This window comes from Triturus cristatus, chromosome 11 (genome assembly GCF_964204655.1).
Source record: "Triturus cristatus chromosome 11, aTriCri1.1, whole genome shotgun sequence".
Taxonomy (NCBI): Eukaryota; Metazoa; Chordata; class Amphibia; order Caudata; family Salamandridae; genus Triturus; species Triturus cristatus.
In genome coordinates, this window is record NC_140594.1 from 754,191,782 (window position 1) to 754,214,543 (window position 22,762).

At 49.6% G+C, this 22,762-nt stretch overlaps 1 protein-coding gene across 1 annotated transcript in view; it reads left to right on the top strand.

Annotated features, from left to right (window-relative positions):
* Positions 1-22,762, top strand: part of LOC146785406 (uncharacterized) — a 2,064,968-nt gene that overhangs the window by 98,168 nt on the left and 1,944,038 nt on the right. The window contains exon 2 of the mRNA XM_085634420.1: positions 18,596-18,746. Coding sequence (XP_085490546.1) covers positions 18,596-18,746 — 151 coding nt within the window. The remainder of the gene's footprint in view (positions 1-18,595; positions 18,747-22,762) is intronic.

Here is a 22,762-nt window from a genome sequence, read left to right on the forward strand (position 1 = left end):
ACCCAAGATAGACTTATGGCTGAAGCATCTAACTTCCTTCAATTGCACCCCACACATCATTGACTCCACAAAATCCCTGGGAGTCACCCTGGACAAACATTTAAATATGGAGGCGAAAATCTACAATGCCACCAAGGGAGCCAATTATCAGTTGAGTATCCTAAGGAATCTTAAACCCTTCCTCCCACAGACTGATCTAAAAATGGCGGTACAAGCACTGGTACTACAGAGACTGGACTATGGAAGCACCACTCTATGCAGTCTTCCAAAATATAAGCTAGCACCGCTCAGGGCGTTGCTTAATGCTGCGGCCAGGCTGGTCACCGGAATAAAAAGAAATAACCACATCACCTCGGCCTTGAAGGCTCTGAACTGGCTACCCTACAAGGCGAGAATACAACTAAAGATCACCTACATGACCCCTAAAGCCCTACATAGCAACACCACCAGCTATTTAGCACAAAAGATGGAGCGGTTTGGAGGATGCAGACATTCGCGAAGCTTGAGCTCACTACTACTAAAACCTCAATCCTTCCACAAAAAGAGAACTGGGTGCAGAGCTTTCTCAGGTATCGCACCGAAGATTTGGAACACCCTTCCCCCAGATGTATGCAGAATCTCCTCCTTTGCCGCCTTCAAAAAAGAAGCGAAAATGTTTCTAATTAACATCCTAAAACTTTAACTCTCTGACTTTTGCCTCCGATTGTATCCAAACACCAATGTCTATCTCTTTTGTATTGTATGCGATTTCCAATTGTATGTAAAAAGTGTGTGATAACAAGGTAGCGCTCTGATCTACCCGTGGGTCATGTGCGCGCTATGTAAATCTTTATAAATAAAAATAAAATAAATAAATATAGGAGAGATGGTAGACCAGATGCATCAGGTGCCCCGAGGGCTGGGGGAATCAAGCGTGGCACTTCATCCACTAAGACCAGATCATCCCTCTGCAGTAATGGCGGATAATAACCCACAATGGCTCCACCTTCCACCGGCAGCTTCCCCTCTTGTGCTGGTTTTGGCCAACGTCCCCCTACTGCGGGACAATCAGCAGGAATCTACCACGCAGTTAATGGACAAATGCCTGTACTGGCTATCAAATCAGCCCATGGACTGGGGAATGGGGAGCCACCAGTTAGCTAATAAAATCATTATAGCCAGGAGGGTGAGGTGGGTGGGGAAATTCAGTGAAAACCCTCGCTGGGAGCTGCGTAGTGATACATTTTAATAGCCCTTATACTGGCCCTTTCCTTCTTAGAAACCTTGAAAGGTCTTGCTCTAGGAACACGCAGATTAACTCTTTAGCACTGGAGCATTTCTATAAACAAGACCCAACTACAGGATTTGAACAGAGGGGAAGGTTAAGATTAGGCCAGCCCGTGTTGCGACACATAGAGTAGCCAAATATTGCACCGGGGGTCAGGCTCTATAACAGATTCGCCCCCCTTTCTGATTTGGAAGCATGCGATTGACCACCAACACCTACCTACCCATTGCCCCTAACATTGGTAAACTCTGCAACTATTACGCAGGTTCCCCACTCGCCCCTTTCCCCCAGGAAATAGGGGGAAGAAATATGATAAGTCTAGTTACATGGAATGTGGCGGGAATCGCTTCAAAGGCAGGAAATGAGGAGTGGCTTAATCATTGGCAAACGATGGACATTATCTGTTTCCAAGAAACCTGGTCTAAGGACCCAGTTTTTTTCTTAGGGTTTCGCACTATTCACAGACCTGCTGTGCCCTCTGCGTCAGGCACTGCTAAGGGTCGTCTACTTACCTTAGTTTCTAACACATTACCTGTACAAGTAAAACAGGTGGGCCCCCAGAACAACTATTTCCAAATTCTCAGAATGAAGTTTACAAATGATGACCATCGGATATTAATTAATTTTTATAATAATGATTTTGGGGGCAATATGAAATGAGTGGTAGACTATTTAAATAATGAACTTAGACTAATTAACTCACGATCACAGAAGGGTCTTCCTAGCATAATCTGGCTGGGGGATTTTAATACCCATCTGTGTAAGCACACTGAGGTTAGTGTGTGTGGGATGGACGATCCGCAAGGCAACCCCCTCTCACACTTTACACATAGTGAATATGGCGATACGCTCAATAGGCTACCATACATAAGACAACTGACCCTAATCAATAGTGGCAAGACAGGTCAGATAGAGCCAACATTTAGGAGGAACAACATGGAGTCCACGATCGATTATATTTTAGCCTCCCCTGCAATACAAGATAGAGTGGACCATCTTATCAACACATTTACTTGCCATAGCGATCACACAATATTACGTATTCACTTAAGTATCCCTCAAAAAGCGAAGAGATATCAACCGATAGTGAATAGCATCACACTATCCAGAAAAAATGGTTACCAAATGAAGTAGGTACAGGTAGAGAAAAATAATCTGGTTTCTGCCATAATAGCCCAAGTAAGGGGGGATATTTGTCACTGCTTGGACGAGGACGCTTCTCCCTCCCTTTTAGTCTCCCAGTTTAGAACCCTTCTAACAAAATTAAAAGCCGCACTCACTCGACATAAATCAGCAAATGGCACATCACCTGGTCGTTGGTTTGATTCATCATGCTCGTCAGCAAAGAGAGCCCTTGATGTGCCTTAACCCCTTGCATGCCCGCCCCTTTCCCCGCCCAGTGCCGCGCTTTGTATTAGCGGGCGGAGTTCATGACGAGCTGGACTCGTCATGGGCACAGCGCCACCGCAGCCCATGACGAGTCCAGCTCGTCATGGGCACTGAAGGGGTTAAAAATCTAGCCTAAAGATCCGGCACTGATAAGATCACTTTGTAAAGATTATAAGCAGGCTAGAAGTAAACTAAGGGAGAAGGCCTGGTATGATCTTGAACAAGCCGCAAGCTCACGTAATAGGGAGATTTGGAAGGTCATAAATGCCCCATACTTTAAAGATTTAAATGACCCGTCTCTAGACACGCACGTAGAGGAAGATGCATGGATAGGGCACTTCGAAAGCATCTTCGCACATCAAACTCCCCAAGAGCTCCCGCAACCTGATCCACTGCCTCCATCCAAGGAATCCTGACCTTCTCACTGCATGAAGTGAGAAGGACTGGAAGCCTTGCGTTCAAGGGAAAGCCCCAGGACCGGATAGGGTCCCAATCAACCTCTTCCAGGCCGACAACGACCTGTAGGTCCCTTTAATAACAAACGTTTTTAATAGCATAGCAGTAGAAGGTCCCCCTCCATCCTGGATCCACAGTGTAATAGTTCCAATCTTTAAGAAGGGAGACGGGGGCTGTCCCAAGAACTATAGGCCCATCTCCGTCCTGGACACAACCGCCAAACTTATGGGCCGGCTGTTGTTAGCCAGGTTGGAGGAGTGGGCACAAGAACTGAATATTTTAATGCAGGTGCAATACAGCTTACAGAAAGGTAAGGGGAGGGTGGACCAATGTTTATACCTCTTGCTTTGCATCGACAAATATACGAAGCCAAAGGTGGAAAGTTATATATGGCCTTCATGGACCTGTCAGCGTCCTTCAATTGTGTGTCCCATTCCAAACTATGGCTTATGATAGAGGGCATGGGGATCGATCTCCTGTTTATCCATTTTCTTTGTCAGCTGTATGCCAATGCCACTGCGGTTTGGCAGAAACGGGGAATGCACGCGCTCATTTGAGATCGAGAAAGGAGTCAGACAGGGATGTGTCCTTGCCCCGTTTCTTTTATCCACCTACACCAATGGGGTGGAGGCGGTCCTGTCTGGTCTCTCTTTAGACGTGCCAAAATTTGACATCTCACTCCCTAAAAATTGGCGTACGCTGACGATGCGGTCTTAATTGCCAGGACAGGGGTAGCTCTCCAAAGTCTGATATCTTCGTACGCCTCATTCATGGCTTAATTAGACCTCAGAGTGAATGAATCTAAATCATTCATCATTATAGCTGGAGCTTCTAGAGCCTCAAAGAAAATCGAGGTGGTTTACTCCTTCCCATACCTGGGAATCTTGTTTGATAACCAGCAATCCTCGAACCTGGTGGCAGCAAGAGCCCTGGGCATGGAAAGAGGTCTCCAAGCTATAAAAGGGTTTGCCCAAAAATTAGGAGCCAGCCCTTTGGACACATTCAAAACCATCTATCAAGCCTATACAAAGGCATTGGCAACCTATGGGGCTGGAGTTTGGGGAATGGCCCATATCTAACAACTGCAAAAAGCTGAAGATACCTTTTTTAAGTCGAGGGTTTTGTTACCACCCTCAACCTCTAACTATATTTTACACCTTGAATTGGGCCTTCCATACTAGCTTGACTCTATCAGACTGGTACCCATCCTGCTGTGGCTCTCGATCTGGCGCAGGGTCACTGTCAACCTAACCCAATACATAATTGGTGATTGCCGGAGGCTCGAGGGCTATAGCAGGATCGGCTGGCTTAGATATCTGGAGGCGGAATTAAATGCAATTGCGCAGGGAGTAATATTTAGGGACCCCTCATCCTGTAGTAAAGTCTCTAAATGAAAAATAACTGAACTATACTTACAGAAGGCTAACCTTGATAGTAGGGAAAAAACAGGAACCTACAGGCGCTCACAGTTTACGACCAAATCCCGCCAAGACCAGGAGAAGGTTATTCTTACCTTTCCTCCATTACTGTAGCACAACACAGATTTATCCTGCTGCGTTTTCGCTTGAATCTAATCCCTTTGTTTGGGTTTCCAGAGAAGAGGTTCAAGCACGCAGACCTGGGCCCCTGCCCCTGCGACAATTACTCAATCCAGTCCGACCTACATCTGGTACTGTTTTGCAAATCTTATCATACTAAGAGAGGTTCCTCCTTCTAATCTTAAGGCGTCAAAATTTTACGCAATGCAGTGCATGTATAGCTCTTATATATATATATATATATATATATATATATATATATATATATATATATATATATATATATATATAATCTACTGGCGGTCGCCAGTAGATAGTTATAGTTAGGACCGTGACGAATCCTCGCAAAATTTTCAAAATAGGTGGGGCGCTCCGCTCCTTCCCTGAAAGTCTCGGGGGGATTCGTCAAGCGGGGGCTGAGAAAAAGGGGGGGTCCCAAAACGCGTTTTCCCCATGCATTTTCCCATAGGACCTTTAGTCCGCGCTACAGCCCGAACGGCTGAACAGAAAACCTTGCATTTGGCAGAGAGGTAGTCCTCAGGTCAGGGATGTGCCTTTTGCAGGTCTGGTGTAAATCTGTTCAGTATTTTCTGAGAAAATAGCATTTAAAAGCATATATATATCTATAGGCGCGCACCGTGCGCGTACGGTAAGCGCACCCTGCCGTGCACAAGCGCAATTCTGATTGGTTGTTAGATCTTAGTAAACATTCGAATCGGTCGAAACCAGGAAGTGTCGGCCGCCATTTTGTCTCTCGCAGTCCGAGGGAGGTGAAAATTAAAGGTGGAGAACATGAAAAGGGGGCAGGGTGGACAGTTCCTGACCCCCTAGCCATTGTCAGGGGGTCCCCAAAGTACCCCCAAGGGCCATAAATGTTTTTAATATTTTTACGAAAAAAACGCGGAGTGCGCTTACCGTGCGCGCACGGTAGAAACGTGAAAATTACGCGAACGGCGTAACGTGGGCGCGCGGTGCCCGAAGCGCACCGCGCGCCCACAGAGCGCGCACGGTGCGCGCACGGTGAAAAACCTTAAAAAAAAAAAAATGTAAATAATAAATACATAACTTAGCATTTAAAAAACCGTACAAATTCACTGAAAACCCCATAGGTTTCACACACGTTATAGTTAGGAATTAGCATTTAAAAAACCTTGCAAATTCACTTAAAAAACCATAGATTTCACAGATATTACATCACTGATGACATATGTGTCTTTCTGTAAAATAAATATTTATTAAATCTGTATAGCTAAAGGTTAAAGGAAAGAAAAATGGGTAAATAAGTGAATAAATACAGTGATGTAATATCTGACGTCATCAGCAGTGGATTGCGGTCGCGTGAGTTATAGTTCCCTTTACTAACTATAACGGGGGAATTTCATTGGTTTTTTACGAGGGAAATGTCCAGCTAACTATAACATGTGTGAAATCTATGGTTTTTTAAGTGAATTTGCAAGGTTTTTTAAATGCTAATTCCTAACTATAACGAGTGTGAAACCTATGTTTTTTTCAGTGAATATATATATATATATATATATATATATATATATATATAGACAGAACAAAGGCAAAAGCATGCATCTCTTAAGTACCTATGAAGAGAAATGCTGTGTGGTTTTGTTTCCTCTCTTGTTGCTTTTGCATGAAAGTGTGAGGTTCCAGGCCGCCTCCAGACCGATACTCTACTCCATCAAAAGAAGGCCCGATGGCCCCTTAACTTCTGCCTTTATCTTTAGCACAGCTGAAGGTGAACCCCGCCCTCTCGCTGCCTGCACGTTGCTGCTGGAAATGGAAAGCAGACAACATACAGGCGCGGCTGAAAGTGTCCCAGTGTCTGAAAATTACACCGGGACAAGTTCAGCATGTTTCAGTTGGGCCCAACTTCTTGGCAGGGTGGACAGCCTCCACCCTAAGAAAATAGTGGGTGGACGCAGTCTACTCGTGTGTACCCCCAACTTGTGCCCAGTATGCAGATCAGTGCCAAGAGTACCAACTTGGACTCCTATTGTGAGGTCGAAGACTGGGAGAGAGGTATGTTGGACCCGGCCTCGTGGCGTGGTCCTTAACCCCCTGGATTGTGCCCGTTCCCCGCCCCGGCCGTCACGGGCCACCCGTCTGAACTGCACCAAGGCCCTTCACCCGGAGCTGCACGTGGTCGCATACTCCTCGTGGCTCCGCCATCTTGTTGGCATCCACGTCACACCGTGCACCAGCCGGCGCGACCCCGCTCAACCCGGCCTCGACCCCAGCGAAGCCCCGACATCGAGGCACCACGAACTAGCCAGGGGGTGCCGCAGGAACCATTCATCGCCCCCGGCGGAGGACAGTATCGATGGGACCCCCAACTGTCCTCCCCTCTCGAGGTGTGATCGCCCTGCAACTCCCATGGGCCTGGCGCCTCTCCTGCTGGGCGTCTGGCCACCTCCACCCGGCCACTCCGCCCCCTCGGGCGCATAGGTCCGGACATCAAAGGGCTCCAGACCTATATCTGGGGCGACCCCACCACAGCTCGGCAGTTGTATCCCGGAGTCGAGAGCCCTGCTGATTGAATCGCGGCTGACCCTACGGAGAAGAACTAATGTCGGAACCATCACGAGCCCTGCTGACTGCGTCGCGGCTCCTTCTTGTGAACCCTTTCTGAACCACCTGGAACATCGGAGCCCTGCTGACGCTGTCGCGGCCCAACCTCGCTGAAACCTTCCTCGGAGCCCTGCTGACGACGTCGCGGCTCGAGCTGAGCAGAAACCATCTTGAGAGCCCTGCTGATTGAATCGCGGCTCTCCACGAACTGTACGCCAGAGCCCTGCTGACGCCGTCGCGGCTCGACCCACCCGAGATCCGGAGGTCCTCCAGCTTGAGGATAAGAACTGGGCCCCAGGTACCCTCGTACCGCACTCCTGCCAAAGACTGTCCCGCTACCCCTACCCTTCCAAAGAGACACTGAGACTTTTGGTGGATCCCTCGATCCCTTCGTGTAAATATTGACCTCGTAACCTTTTTATTGCTGATAAAGAATTGCTTGTCACCAGACAACCTCCTTGAGTCTTGTGTGGTGGTGTTACTGTGCTAGTACGTGATAGGAGAAGGATCTCTCAGGAGACTTCTCGGCAGCGCTCGGCTACTTCGTGCAGTGAGAGGGCCCCCCCCCCCTTGGTGGTCTCACCGACTCCTCGGGGTCCGCCTTCCAACAAGGTATTACAGCAATTGTGTGTGAAGTGTAAGTGGGCTTGACAGTTATTAAGCTAGGTCATGAGGTTTGTCAATTCAGTGGTATCACCTCTCCAGATGACCAATATTTCGTCTATATACCTTTTCTATAACCGGATGTGCTTGTAAAAGGGATTATCCTGTTGTAGAATTATCTGATTCTCAACATGATCTTCTTACATAACAGCAACATTAGGTGTAAAACAAGCTCCCATTTAAACACCTTTACACTGCAGTGATTGACAGAAAAGATCCCACAGCCGACTAGCGTTGAGCACATCAATACTAAAGTCCCATAAATCAAAGAGTCCTGTGCCAAACGTCTTGCTGATTCTACACGTACACGTTTTGTATTTTACTACTTTATGCCCTGATGAAGTTCCATTAACTGGAACAAAACGCGTTGGCTGTTGTCCTGTGTGTACCTACCGTTATATGAAAATTAATAAAGGATTCCCTTGAAATATGATGGTCCTATTGGATATGTGACTTCATTCCTGTTGCCGCCTCCATCTTTCCTCAAAACCTTTACACTGCAGATAGACATTGTTCTCAAATTGAAAAATGTTTTTTGTGAGGGCAATTTCCAGGAGGGCCCTAGAAGAAAGAGGTCGGGGTCCAATGTGGACAAGGTCTGGTATCCTATAAGGAGGTAATTACATCAGGACCTTACAATCGTGGTATATTGGTATAAAGCATTTCAATATCTAGACCAACCATGATATCTTGTGAGGGGTCAAAGTTAAGATTCTCTTTTTTGTTTTTTTTGTTTTTACTTTATTTAAATTTTGGTTGCTTTCATTACAAGTAACAGTCATATCATCTTACATCTGTTTCAAAACTGCGTATTGAATTGTAGAATAAGTGCAATCATGCATTCATGCATATACATGGAAAAAAAAGAGCAGCCCATCAATGTATAGTACGGTGTCCATCATAGTAATGTCCTTATGCTACGTTGGGTCGGCCTCTAGAAATTGTCAACAGGGGAGAACATCGACATACAGAGCAAAGCGGTGATCCTGGAATCTGAGTAGGGAGTCTTCAAGCGCAGAGCGGGGCACCTGAGTGTGTCTCTATGTAACAATAGGTTAAAAAACAAATGAGAACAGCGAGGGGGCATGATGTGGGAAGGGCCCTAGGGTTGCAAAAATGGGGTAAGAGTTCACACCTGTCCATGAGGCGAAACTGAAGGCATTTATGTTGTCGCGTCAGTAGCTGGATGCACATTTGGGTGTGCGAGTAAGTAACATGTTGGGGGCCCCCAGATGTCAGTGGGACAGGAGGCAGTGGGGAGTAATTCCGCATAATGGGAGAGTTGTTCCTGGCAGTATACTAAGTCTTTTATCCAATCTTTAAACGTGGGTGCCCGTCCCCTACCCCAACGACAAGCCACTCTTCTTTTGGCCATCAAGAGACTCAGAGAGACATACTTTCGGTGTGCCTTAGGAATTTGTGCTGTGTAGCCCAATAATGCCAGGAGAGGAGTTTTCGGTATAGGGATCATGGCCATCTGTTCCAGAGCGCCCAGGACTTGAGTCCAGTAATCGTGTACCCCGGTACAACTCCAGGCTAAATGCAGAAAATCAGCATTCGGACAGCCACATCTGTCGCAACAATCTGTTTCCCTGAGTTTGTACTTGTACATCCTGGCAGGAGTGTAATAGGTGCGTTGTAGGAATTTGTAATGCGTGATCCGCAGTCTGCTGCTAGCGGAGATTTGCTCAGTTTGTGTGCAACTGTACTCTCATTGCTTGTGAGAGTTCCAAGCCTAGATGTGCATCCCAATGTGTGCGCGCAGGGCAAGGAGGTCTAGGGCGCTGATAGTATGCCTTATGATATATTGTCGCGACAAGGCGCTTCGGCGATTTAGAGCTAAGCATTGCGTGAAGCAGGAGAAGGCTGGGGGTTCGCGCAGGAAATCTGGGGTAATGGAATGCATCCCCTGTCGGAGGCGTATATATAAGAAGGTGTCCAACGGGGTCAGTTGATGAGTTTTAAAAAATGTGTCGATGGTGCGAAATGTACCCCCTTGATACAGGTCACCCCATGTGTTGATGCGGACCCGGCCTAGGAGTTGCTGAATTGCCGTTTCCTGCTGTAGTGTCATTCCGGGGTGGTATACCAGAGGTAATGCCGGGGAGTATAGCGTGGGAGTCTGCAAAATGATTTGTATGCGTTGCCATGCCCGTATCGAGCACGAAAGATTAGTGGGTTCCTTTTCACGAGGCCGAACATCAGTGTAGATCGTGCCAGCGATGGGTATGGGGTCAGCGAGCCCGTGTTCCGCCGCCACCTGTGGCATATACCGAGGTGGGTATACCCAATAGTAAACATAGTGCGCCTACGCACTGAGATAATACAGCTCCATATCCGGGATACCAAACCCTCCCTGTGCGTATGGCTTCGTAAGGACGCTCCAGCTAACCCGTGATTGTTTGCCTCCCCAAACCAGACGGATCAGTTCCGCACGTAACACCTGAAAGAAGTATCTGCCAGGGTGGAATGGGATATTGAGGAAAAGATACAGAAGTTGCGGGAGAATAACCAATTTAATCAGTGACGTTCGTCCCGCAAGGGATAATGGCAATGCGATCCAACGAGTGATGTTGCTCTTTATGCGTTCGATGGCAGTGCCATAGTTTAAGCGCATCAGTTCGTCCCTATCCCGGGAGATGTGAATTCCTAGGTATATTAGATCCGAGTCGCACCACTCTAGTGGGAAGTCAAGTGAGAATTTAGATGTAGAGGAGGTTTGTGGAAAGAGACTAGATTTCTTCCAATTGATGATCAGCCTGGATAGTTGTCCAAAGCGTAAGAATTCGCGCAGGATAGGGTTTAAGTTTTCCTGCGGGTGCCTAATATACAGGGTAATGTCATCTGCATATAGCGACACTAGGATCTGCCGCAGATTGCAGCGAAGTGCACGTTGCTGATGATGCTGCCGGAGCTTCGCCGCCAGTGGTTCCACCGCAATGGCGAAAAGGAGGGGCGACAGCGGGCAACCCTGCCTCGTGCCTCTCAATCTCGGGGGGGGGGGGGGGGGTGTAAGATTCTCTATTTGATTAATCAAATTCATGTTGTCTCTGATGTAAGTGTTAGTGTGGAGAAGGGGACGCTAGGTGGCGCGCTAGCGAATGGACGCCTTCTTGTAGGGCTCCCGCAGTCCGGTGCTATTACTCCGGTAATTTATCCTTTTTGCGGGCACACCTGGGTGCCGTCGGTGCCCTTGAAGGTCCGGATAGCTGCCGAGAGTGTGCGGACGAGAGTGGAAGATCCTAGCTGCTGGGAGATCGCCGCGAGAGACATCGTAAGCTGCGGCGGCTGCGACGCCGGAAACTGCTGAACGGAGACCCCGGAGCGGGCGACTAGGCGAGGCCGTGGCTGGCAACGAGGTGGAAGGCCGCGAACGGCGGCGACGATTGGGAGGGCCCCCCGCACCCGTGGAGACCTGGTGGGCTTGCTGGAGAAGACCGGACGTCCAGAGAGACGGGTGAGAGCGAACGGGGAGGGACCGCAGGCACAGAGAACCCGAGCCAGACCTTGCCCTGGCTGGTGTTGGGTGAAGGACCCCCGAGGCCAGAATTACTTTGGAAGTGGGGATAGCGGGGGCATCAATCCCTTCCCCCCCTGGTCATTGGGAGTGAATTAACACGCACTGCATCGGTCGCAGCAGAGACAAGATTGGCTGGACACTGAGTCTGGTGGGGGGAAGGCAGCGCGGTGATCGATCTCACTGGTGTAGGCATACTGCCCCCCCAGGTCGGAGGATTACGTCTGTACCCCCCTGATCAGGTGGTTGTGAAGTCTGATCACACGTGGCCTGCGACGCTAAAGAGACACTGGTGCAGCGGCGGGGGCGATTCACTCGAGGCCTGTGCACGGGGCAGCGGGGCCTGAGCTGGTGGTGTTTGAAACCTCTGCCTCCGGGCCAGCGATGGGCAAAACAGATACCAGACAGCCCAAACTCACGTTTGCGGCGAGTAAAAAAGGGACAGCGCCTGAAGAGAAGTCGCGCCCCCCGGATGAGACGGCGGAAGCGTCGGGGAGCGCGGCGGATGCGGCGCTGAATTTACAAGCAGTACTTTGCGAGGTGCGCCAAGGTTTCGCTACCATCGCGGATAAGGTGGACCGGCTCTCATCGCGTATGGATGCGGTAGTGCATAAGGTGGATGCGCACGAGGGTCGCTTGAAGGAGGCGGAACAACGCATATCGGACTCAGAGGATGTGGTAACCCAGCACTCGACGCAGCTATCCAGAATGGATAACCTCCTACGTGTCATCGCGGCTAAAAATGAGGATTTGGAGGCGAGGAGTAGGCGAAACAACGTATGCATAGTAGGTATTCCAGAAACGACCAATGTGGGTAAAATGGAGGAGTATGTTGAGAAGCTGTTGGTGGCGGCGATGGGCTCAGAGATATTCTCTCCACACTTCATAGTTGAGCGGGCGCATCGGGCCCTGGGACCCAGACCGAAGCCGGGGGCGACGCCTAGGCCGATTATAGCCCGGATGCTAAATTACCGGGATCGGGACGCGGCCTTGAGGGCGGCACGAAGTGTGAGGTCATTGTCATATGAAGGCAACTCCTTCACGCTGTATCCGGACTTCACCCCACTTGTCCAAGAGGAACGAAGGAAATTCCTTGCAGTCAAGAATAAACTGCGCAACCAGCAAATAGACTATGCTTTGCTTTACCCTGCACGGCTGCGGGTCACGCACCAAGGGAGGCAGAAATTCTTTACCAACCCACAGCAGGTGGAGGACTTTCTCAAGCAGATCAAACGGACTCGGAGGCTGGATGCAGGAGCGGACGAGGACCTGGCCCCTAGTCAAGAGCGGCTGGCAGATGAGGAACCGTGAGTGGCCAGTACTGAGTATACATATTGACTCATAGGTGAGCGTGGGGCGCCGCTCCATGGCTGTGATAGGAACTTATCGTTGATGGACATTGTAAGGATCTCCGGGTGGGCATGTTTGCGGGGGAGGACAAGGGGGTAGTATGCTAAAAGTTGTTTCCGGGGTCCCTATGGTAGGGGGGTCCCTCGTAGTATGCGATGCAGGACCGTATTTAGGTAACAGGTAGCGGGACGTCATTAGGGGTCGACAGTATTCCTTAGGGTGTCTCTGATTATAGCGCCGGACACCCCCTCCTGGCTGCCGGACTGGGCTACACGTGCTGTGGCTCGTGCGGGCTGTCATGGGAGGGGTCATAGTGGTGCTGCCTAGATACGTTACCCGATGGGAAGTACCCTAGCATATGTTTTTGAGGTTGAGGGTTGTTTTAGCCCTAGTTACTGGGGGATGTGTGGGGGGGATGGGGAGGGAATGCTGCTGGCAGGTTGGGGATTGCTACAGTGGGAGGGGGTGGGTACAAGGGTAGGAATGTATGTCGGTATGATTGGCAATGGCAAACTGAGAGTAATGCAACTAAATGGTACGGTGTGGGTCGGCTATGGAGTGGGAAAAAGCTAGGCATATACGGCGCGGGTGCTGCGGGGGGTCCCTGTGGTAGCTTTGGCGGGATGTAGCTGGGGTAAGGCGTGGTACGGCTGTTCCCCCAGGCGGGCGATGAGGTTGGGATGGGGTGGCAGGCTGGATCTTGAATGGCTGACCGAGGATGACTGAACAAAGTCATAACTCTAGACTAACGGTTATGTCCTGGAATGTCCGTGGGCTGAATGATGCGAGAAAATGTCGGAGGGTGGTGGCCTATTTGGACCAGCATCATGTGCAGGTCGCCCTGTTGCAGGAAACGCATCTTAGCCCCCGGTCTACCTACACTTTCGCGAATCGGTGGGCGGCAGTGCGATGTTTCTCCTCATATTCTGGTTATGCCAGAGGTACAGTGATTCTGATTAAAAAAACGGTGCCGTTCGTACGCTTGGGTGAACGCATGGATGATGAGGGGAGATTTGTATTGTTGTGGGGCAGACTGGGAACTGATACGATTACAATTGTCAATTGTTATGGGCCTAATGTGGATTCGCCTGCGTTTTACACCAAATTGTGGGGCGAGATACTGAATATTGGATCTATGCATGTCATATGGGGTGGGGATTTTAATATCACACTGTCGCCTGGGCTGGACAGATCGGATGGTAGCCCCCAATATAATCGAAACGCGAGAGATGCGGTGGCGGGTATAATGCTGGAAGGTGACCTAATAGATAGTTGGAGGTTTGCACATGCTGGAATCCGTGAGGGAACGCATTTCACGGTGTATGCCAACACTTGGGCTAGACTCGACTACTGCTTACTGTCCCGTGGACTGGCGGTTGATTTGGGCAGGGTGTTGCATTTGCCGCGGTCCTACTCGGACCATTGTCCGGTGTTGGTGCAGGTAGCTATCCCGGGATACGGTAGGGCAGCGCCGCAGTGGCGTATGCAACCCACGGCACTGTTGGATCCACTATTTCAGACGGAATTGGGGGAGGAGATTGCGGAATTTTTTCCACGAAACAAGGGAGGCGTTTAAGGTCACGATTCGTGGATTTTACATCTCCAAGAGCTTTGGAGTATTGAAGTCGATACGTAGCACGCTTGCCAAGCTGGAGGCTGAACTTAAGGAAATGGAATCTGCCATGGCCAGAGGGCCGATGGGCCCACCCCACAAGGAGTTTAGGGATAAGCTGTCGCAATATGAGAAAGAAGCGGAAAGAGAAGCCAATTTCAGGGGGAAGCACTGGCAGGCCCGTCGATACTGTGAGGGGGAGAGACCGGGGCGGGCGTTGGCGGGCATTACTAGGCACACAAGGGGCGCCTCACACATATTAGAGATACGCGCACAGAGCGGAGCTTTATATCACGACACAAGGGGGATATCGCGGCAATTCACTGAGCATTACAGCCCGTAACGCTGGGGAGGTCCAGTTTGGGGACTTCTTAGACGATATAGCTTTATGCTGGTTGAGTGACGAACACAGGGAATTTCTGGGAGCCCCCTTTGAGCTTGATGAGATACGGGACGCGATCATGTCTTTGAGTAATGGCAAGGCGCCCGGGCTGGATGGCTTGCCGGCGGAATTTTATAAATGCTATATTGACATAAAGGCTCCTGTGCTTCGGGAGGTCTATGAAGACTCTCTGGAGGCGGGCGTGCTGCCGGGCTCGATGAGACAGGTGGTGATCACCTCCCTGTTGAAACCTGATAAGGCGGCGGAGGATTGTGACTCCTATAGACCACTGTCCCTAATAAATTGTGATGCCAAGATACTGGCGAAGGTGCTGTCCACGCGACTCTCATTGTTAATGACTAAAATCGCCCTCCCTGATCAGGCGGGGTTTGTCCCGGGTAGGTCCACCACTAGTAACTTGCGAGCGCTCTTCTCCTTAATTCAAACGATTGCGGCAATATTCCTGGACGCCACTAAGGCGTTCGACTCAGTGGAGTGGAATTATCTATTCGCTATTCTGTACCGGATGGGTTTCCCCAAAATCTTTGTCGCTTGGATAAAATTGCTTTATACTGACCCCACGGCTAGAGTGTTGATCAATGGGGAGCTATCGAATCCAATTCCGTTAACCAGGGGGACCAGACAGGGGTGCCCGCTGTCCCCGCTGCTGTTCGCGATAGCAATTGAACCGCTGGCATGTCGTATCCGACAACTCCATAAGCACAGTGCCTTCAAATGCTGTCAACGGCAGATTGATGTGTCCCTATATGCTGATGACATAACGCTCTATGTGGTGGATCCGCAGAATAACCTGAATTCGCTGCTCCGCGAATTTGTGGTATTTGGTAGAATGTCTGGGATCCACATTAACTGGAGGAAGTCGCAATTTTTCCCCCTGACGGCGGCGGTCGGCCGATATGCATTAGATTACCCATTGGAGTGGTGCGACTCGGATCTCGGATATTTGGGGGTTCAAGTCTCGACGAACCGGGAAGAGACTCTACGCCTGAATTATGGCACAGCCGTGAGCAAACTGGCGGAGGATGTGTCGCAGTGGATCTCGTTGCCGTTGACCATGGCTGGTAGGGCTTCCTTGATTAAAATGGTGGTGCTGCCTCGCTTCTTATACTTCTTCCAGAACATTCCGTATTACCCAGGTGCGTTCTTTTTCCGAACGCTGCGCTCTGAGTTGCTGCGATTGTTCTGGGCTGGTAAACAGCCCCGACTGGCCTGGTCGACTATCATCCTTCCATACAGTAAAGGGGGATTTGACGTTGCCGATTTTCAGGTATATTATTTGAGCGCGCAGGCCCACTTTGCATATCATTGGATTACCCCTACGCCCTGTATGCCGCAGCTGGCGGTTGAGGACTGGGTGGCTCGTCCACTGCCGTTACAGGGACTCATTCATGGTCCCGTGACTGCGATTGAGACACCGCTCACCTCCGTGACGTGCACGATAGATGCTTGGCAGCGCATATTGCGCAGGCTGAATTGCGGCCTGCTGTATGCCCCGCGATTGCCGTTGGTGTATCATCCGGGCCTCTCTCTGCTGCGAGAAGGCGGGTTCCGCGTGTTGTGTGCTATGATAAAGATCCGATATTGAGGTGACCTTTTCGAGAATGGGCAGTTTAAGACGAGGGAACAATTCTTCGCGGGACACCAGCCTAATCCACTAGAGGTCTTTTATTATCTCCGGTTGCGGCAGGGGATGAGACTGGTGATGCCACAATATCCGCTGGAGCCCGAGTTGGTGAAGCCGTTGCAGGTTCTGCTCGCTACTACGGATGGTCGGCATCTGGTCTCTCAGTTATATGGCAGTATTCGAGAGGGCGCTGGGACTGCAGGATGTAGGGCGCTTCGCGGTTGGACAGTTGAGTTGGGTAGGGACATTACGGAGGCGCAATGGGCGTATTGCTGTGAGCTCACATCCCAGATCTCCTCCAGCTGCAGATTGCGCATTATCCATTATAAGTTTCTGCAGCTCTGGTATTACACTCCTGCTAGGAAGTATCGATTTCGTTTGTCAGATTCTGATCAATGTGAGAGGTGCCGTTCGGAGGGGGCTGATTTTCTGCATCTGGCGTGGACGTGTGCAGGGGTGGCTGAATACTGGCTGCGAGTCCACACTGCGCTTACGGCCATGGTGGGAGCAGTGGTTGAGCTTGACCCGTTAGCGATGCTGCTGGGCTATACGAAGTCGGTGCCTAAGCAGCACCGCAAATTTGTCACCATTGTATTGTTGCTGGCGAAACGGCGGGTTGCATGTAGGTGGGGTAGGGGGCGTGCACCAAAGTTTAAGGAGTGGTTAGCGGATGTTCTGTACTGTCAGGACCAGAACGCAATATATGCCGAAACGCAGCCTTTGCAGAGTAGGGCAAAGGACATATGGGATCCGTTTCGAGCGTATCTAGCGGCGCAGACTAGCTCCACTGAAGGGGACAGTTAATGGTGGTATGGATGTGGTGGAGAAGAGATGAGGGGTGATGTGGATGGCGGGATGCTCTGCTTGCTTGCCCAGAATGACTGGTACTGGGGTGATCCTTGGTGGATTGTGTGGAAGTGACGCGCCCCATTATGGGGATCAGTGGGCAGTACATGATCCAATTGGGCCTGGGGGGATATTCCCCTGCTCTGCGACCTGCGGCTGCCCGGTATTACACAACATTGACGTATAGAGGGGTATATCCAAACGCGCCGCCGGGCCCCCGGGTTGACGGCAGATTGGCTGTGTAAACGATGTTTGAAATTGCAATGCAATATCTATTGTAGCCGGCCGGTCAGGTTGTAGGCGAATGACTGTATAATCGCTGAAAGTTGAAATAAAGGTTTTTGAAACTAAAAAAAAAAAAAAAAAAAGTGTTAGTGTGGAGAACAAAACCCCCTATAAATAGATCTACATATTTGCCAATGGGTTCAAGAACAGATCCACATCCAGAGACGATTGGTCTTACTGGAGGATTCATGTAATTTTAAAGAATGTTAGATAAAATGGGAGCATGTGGAAAGATTGTTCAAAAAGAATAACTTGTTGTGACGTATAAACCCACTGAATTCCGCAGCTTTGGTAATATTGTGAATATTCTTGCGAATATTTTTGGTAGGGTCATTTCTGAGTAAAGTGTAATGTTCAGTATTATTCAGGTGGCGAAGGGCTTCTGTTCTGTAGTTGGTGGCACCCATAATTACTATGTCACTGCCTTTATCGGCTGGTTTTATGACTATCTCAGTTTGGTTGCGTTAAGGTGGTGAGTGCCATTCTTTCTGTTTTATTTATATTATAGGGAACATATTCAAAAATGTTTTTCACTTTTTTTACTTCATTAAGGAACAGTTTCTCAAATGGAAGTATTTCACTGGGCATTGATATGCAGATGGAGTTAAAGGTAGATGGGGGATGGACACCTATACTGTCTCTCTGAATGGGAGTCGGTTCATCTTGGAAGGAAGCATCTATTCTAATTCTATTAAAGAATCTTAGTAGATCTTCCTACATTTGAAAAAAAATTGCTTCTCTTAGCAGGTACAAAGCTAAGAACTCTGCCTAACAATCTGGTCTCTTCTAAGCTCAAAATATAATTAGATAAATTAAAAATAGGAATTGTCTAAGAAGTTAAGTACGATAATGTACTCACTTAAGTTTCAAGTCTGTAATATCACCATGCCTCAAAAGAAAAGACAGCAGAGTCCAAGTGTTTTGATTCTGATATTAATTACTTCAAATCTGAAGCAAATTAAAATAGAATACTTGATGGCTAAAGGCCAGCGCCATATTCAAATTGAACACAATGTTACCTGTTACGCTTAATATTAAAAAAAAGTTTCTTATTTATTTTCTCAGAGATTGGAGGATACTATTTTGAAACCAGAAGCAGCAAGAGAACACAGGGGGCTGGCCATCCGCGGTGAAGGGGAAAGATCCAACTTCACCTCTGTCCCTGTTCGAATCCGACAAATCATCACAGAGAACCTGTCAGAGGATGCACGAGAAGGTACGCTCCTAAAATCTTCACCCACAGTCCACCAAACACAGGACACCGACTGAGTTGACATGGTGTTCCAATTACATTTCACTCGAAGCATTGTATCCAGGGTTGAAGTTATTGGTGCAACAACCACGTGATACCCTGCTTGCTCTTCATTTCAACATTTTTGGCCCGCCAGATAAGTTTTTCTGCACAGATTACTTCTATCCTTAGTCCACTCACTAACAGAGTAATCTGCTCTAGAGATAGGGTTCACTTTAAGAGATCCATCTTTTACATTGTAAGGCTATGGTATGATTACCGAGGTGGTTGAGGCCGTTTACTTTTAATGTCCTGGGGCCCACCCTACTATGGATCCTGCTCAGTTTGGTCAATGTCCTCCTTCTACACTGGACTCTCAATTGGTAACATAGCGCGAGCAGTCATGGCTCCCTCGGAGGGAAGTATAGATACAGATCAGTGAAGAAGACTCTTGACTTAACACATACATCATTGTCCAGTCAAATACTCATTTTATATTTAAAAAAAAGTATTTTAATTCTAATTCTACACATGCAAAGGTAAACTACATTCAATAAAAAGTAGGCACCCTAGTAGGTGTCAAGCCACCCCCGAACTACTAAGTTCCCATGTAACAGAAGTATTGTTATTCCAAAAGAACTGGACAAAATAGAAACTGCCAACTAACCCAAGTAGTTTTAGAACAATCAGGCTCGACACTTCTCTGTATGTATGTCTTAATATTTTTTTTACTTAAACCATCTGCCACTTGACTTCCAACTGTCTTCCTCGTGCTTTTCAACTTTTTAAAAGTTTTTATGAAATCAAATAAAAGTATATTTGACTTGACTTGTATTGTTATTCCCCACTCACATGCAACAACATCCAGGGAATGTAAATTAGTAGGCCCTTTCACGACCTACCCCCCCGCGCCCCCCCCCGAGTCAGCCAATAAGGTGTAGTTACTTAGAATTCAAGTAGCATTGCAAAAACTAAAGGCGTTATATCCTCCAGGGCCTGGTAGGCCTAGTTCTCAGCTTACCTGCTCCATCGGTACGAACCCTGGCAGCGGTGCAGTGTGGTCCTGACCCGGATTGGCAAAATCAGGCTGCACATGTTCATATGCAAAGCTCTTGGCAGGCGCCGGCTCTCTCCTGAGCCGCACTTATCGACTTCCTGACGATCAGAGTTGCTCCTGCTCCAGCCACACGCAGTAAGTCTTGTTCCTCCTTGCTCGGGGCTGGGAGGCAGTCTCCTTTCTCCGGTGGCGCTCTGATGGCGTCTCCTCTTGCCTCCTCGGCTACAAAGCCTCCCTCATCTTGGATGTAGCAGTAATTAGTGTTCCGTACTCGGTAAGACACGGATGGCGGCGTCCTGTGGAAATAAGTCGGATTTACGCTCATGATATTGGGACATATCAGGATCCCTGGATATATAGGAACGGTTGTTAAGGACGTTGCGAGATACTGAAACCCTTTGTGGGTTGGAATTATCACCACAAATAAAAGGTCTCTACATAAAAGACATAGCCTTGAAAAAGTCGCAGGACAAATTCCCCTTGTATGCGATGAAACACTTGTTGGCTGTTTGAAGACCAACAAAATAAAAGGAAAAAGGAAGAGAAAAAGAATCTTAATTATTATTGTACAATTTGTGCTGATTTTGTGCACTGTGAAATAATTTTTACACACCTTCGACGTGTGCTGGGGATTGTCACTGCATTGAGTTGGCCCTGGCCTAATTATGGGGAGGTTGGTGGTTCTCCTCACCTTGCAGCACCGTCACTGAGATAAGCAACTCTAAGATAGTACATGTGCTACTTCCTTAGTGGTGCCATTTAACCTAAATAGCATGCCACTGTTCGTTTTTTTCTTCTAGCAGCAATTTGGGTCACGGGTAATGACCCAAACATCCGGCCTCAGCCCTTCGAGTGGCCCTCCTGGCATACGGGGTCACTCGAATGAACCTCACTGTCCGGTCACGCTGACCTCTGCTTGCCTCTTCTGCAGCCCCTCCTGGCACATGGGGTTGTGCCAACTTCTCGCACACGGGCGATGGCCTGATCGATTCAGCACAGTTTCTTACCACTCGGAGGCCCCTCTTGGCATACTGGGCCGCCAAACTCCACAGCGCTGCACATGGGCATTGCTCCGTTCGATGCAGCAGTGTTGTGGGTGCACGGCAGCCCCTCCTGGCATACGGGATCTTCATTCTTTACAACGCGGCACATGGGCAATGGTCCGATCGGAGCAGCACAGTTCTCGGTCCATGGCGGCCCCTCCTGATATACATGGTCGCGGAACTTCCCAGCGCAGCACACGGGCAACGGCCCAATCTGTGCGCCACAGTTCCTCACACAGGGGCTCTACACGTCTAAGCTCCCCTCTGGATCTCAATTGCTCTAACACGCTCCTCTTTCTCACAGGCACACCGGTCTTGGCAAGCAGGCAGGTACTGGTGCTCCAGACTCCAAGGCAGGTGATCTTGGTTTCCCTGGGTGACGTCCCCTCACCCAGCAGGGAGACTAGCAGTCTGGTCCGCTAGTCCTGGTCACAGGCAGAAGTCTTGCAGAGCTTCCCCTCCTCATGCACCCCTGCTGGCTGCTCGGCAGATGACAAAGTATTGGGACTCAGTTTCCTTATAGTTCATTTCCACACATAAAATTAGATTTAGGATAGACCTACATGGCGGGAGCAGATAACCGGTGAAGAGGAAGACCGGAACTCGCGCTGGAGCAAGGACAAGCTGGAGACAGGAACCCTTGAAGCTGTGAATAAGTGGTTTTACTGAAAGTACTGACCGGACCTGAGACGCTGCTCCGGTTCCTTAGCCCCACTGGTGTTGGCAAATTCAATCCGCCGCTGCTCCTTGCCGCACCCGCTTCGCGGCCTGGTCATTGGGAGACGCTGTTTGGGGACTCTGCGTGCTTGTGGTGGTGAGAGGCTGATTCAGGGGTGGAGCGCTCCAGGGACTCACTTTCTCAGGAGTCCCTGCGCGGCCTTTAGACATCCGGTCAGCGCCCCCTGCTAGCCCTGCCCCCAGCCCGGCAATCTGATTAAAAGCGCCACAAACACGTGCTGCAATTGGGACCCTTGAAGCTGTGAATAAGTGGTTTTACTGAAAGTACTGACCGGACCTGGGACGCTGCTCTGGTTCCTTAGCCCCGCTGGTGTTGGCAAATTCAATCCGCCGCTGCTCCTTGCCGCACCCGCTTCGCGGGTGCCGCTTCGCGGCCTGGTCATTGGGAGACGCTGTTTGGGGACTCTGCGTGCTTGTGGTGGTGAGAGGCTGATTCAGGGGTGGAGCGCTCCAGGGACTCACTTTCTCAGGAGTCCCTGCGCGGCCTTTAGACATCCGGTCAGCGCCCCCTGCTAGCCCCGCCCCCAGCCCGCCACACTTCCTAATAAACCAGCTCACTCCTACCGCTGCGCGGGACGCGCGCGGGACGAGCCGAGCGAAGCCCGGGCAAAGGGCGGGCCGTCTGGGGCCGTCCGGGGCCGTCCGGGGCTGGCCAAGGCTGGGCTGGGCCATCCCCCTGATAAGTTGTCTGCGGTTGTATGTTCAGTTAGTGATTTTCTGTGCTTTGTTGTCTTTTAGCTAGGAGGTTCTTACCATAGGCACATTCCATACATTCTGCTTAGAGTGGCTAAGCCAATGTCTACCCGCTCGGGTAAGAGTTTGAGAGGGGGTGGTGGGGGAGGCCCTGGTTGTGTAACGGGTACCATGGACCAGTTTATCACCCGTGTTGTCACAGTTATTGAGAAGGAAATCGCCATGACAGAGCGGCGTCTTTCTCGGGAACATCTTGCTGACAAACGGTCATCGCTGGGTCCGCTGGCTCTAGTGCCATCCCCAGTACGACCACTTGATCCCTTGGTGGCTGCTTCACCCTCTTCAGATCATCCACGGGTTGCAGCTCTAAGGGCCAGCCTGGACAGGCTGGAGAATTTAACAGCTATAGTTCAGCTTAACGATGATAATGCTGCATCAGACCCACTCCCTAGTGAGACCCTAGTCCCCAT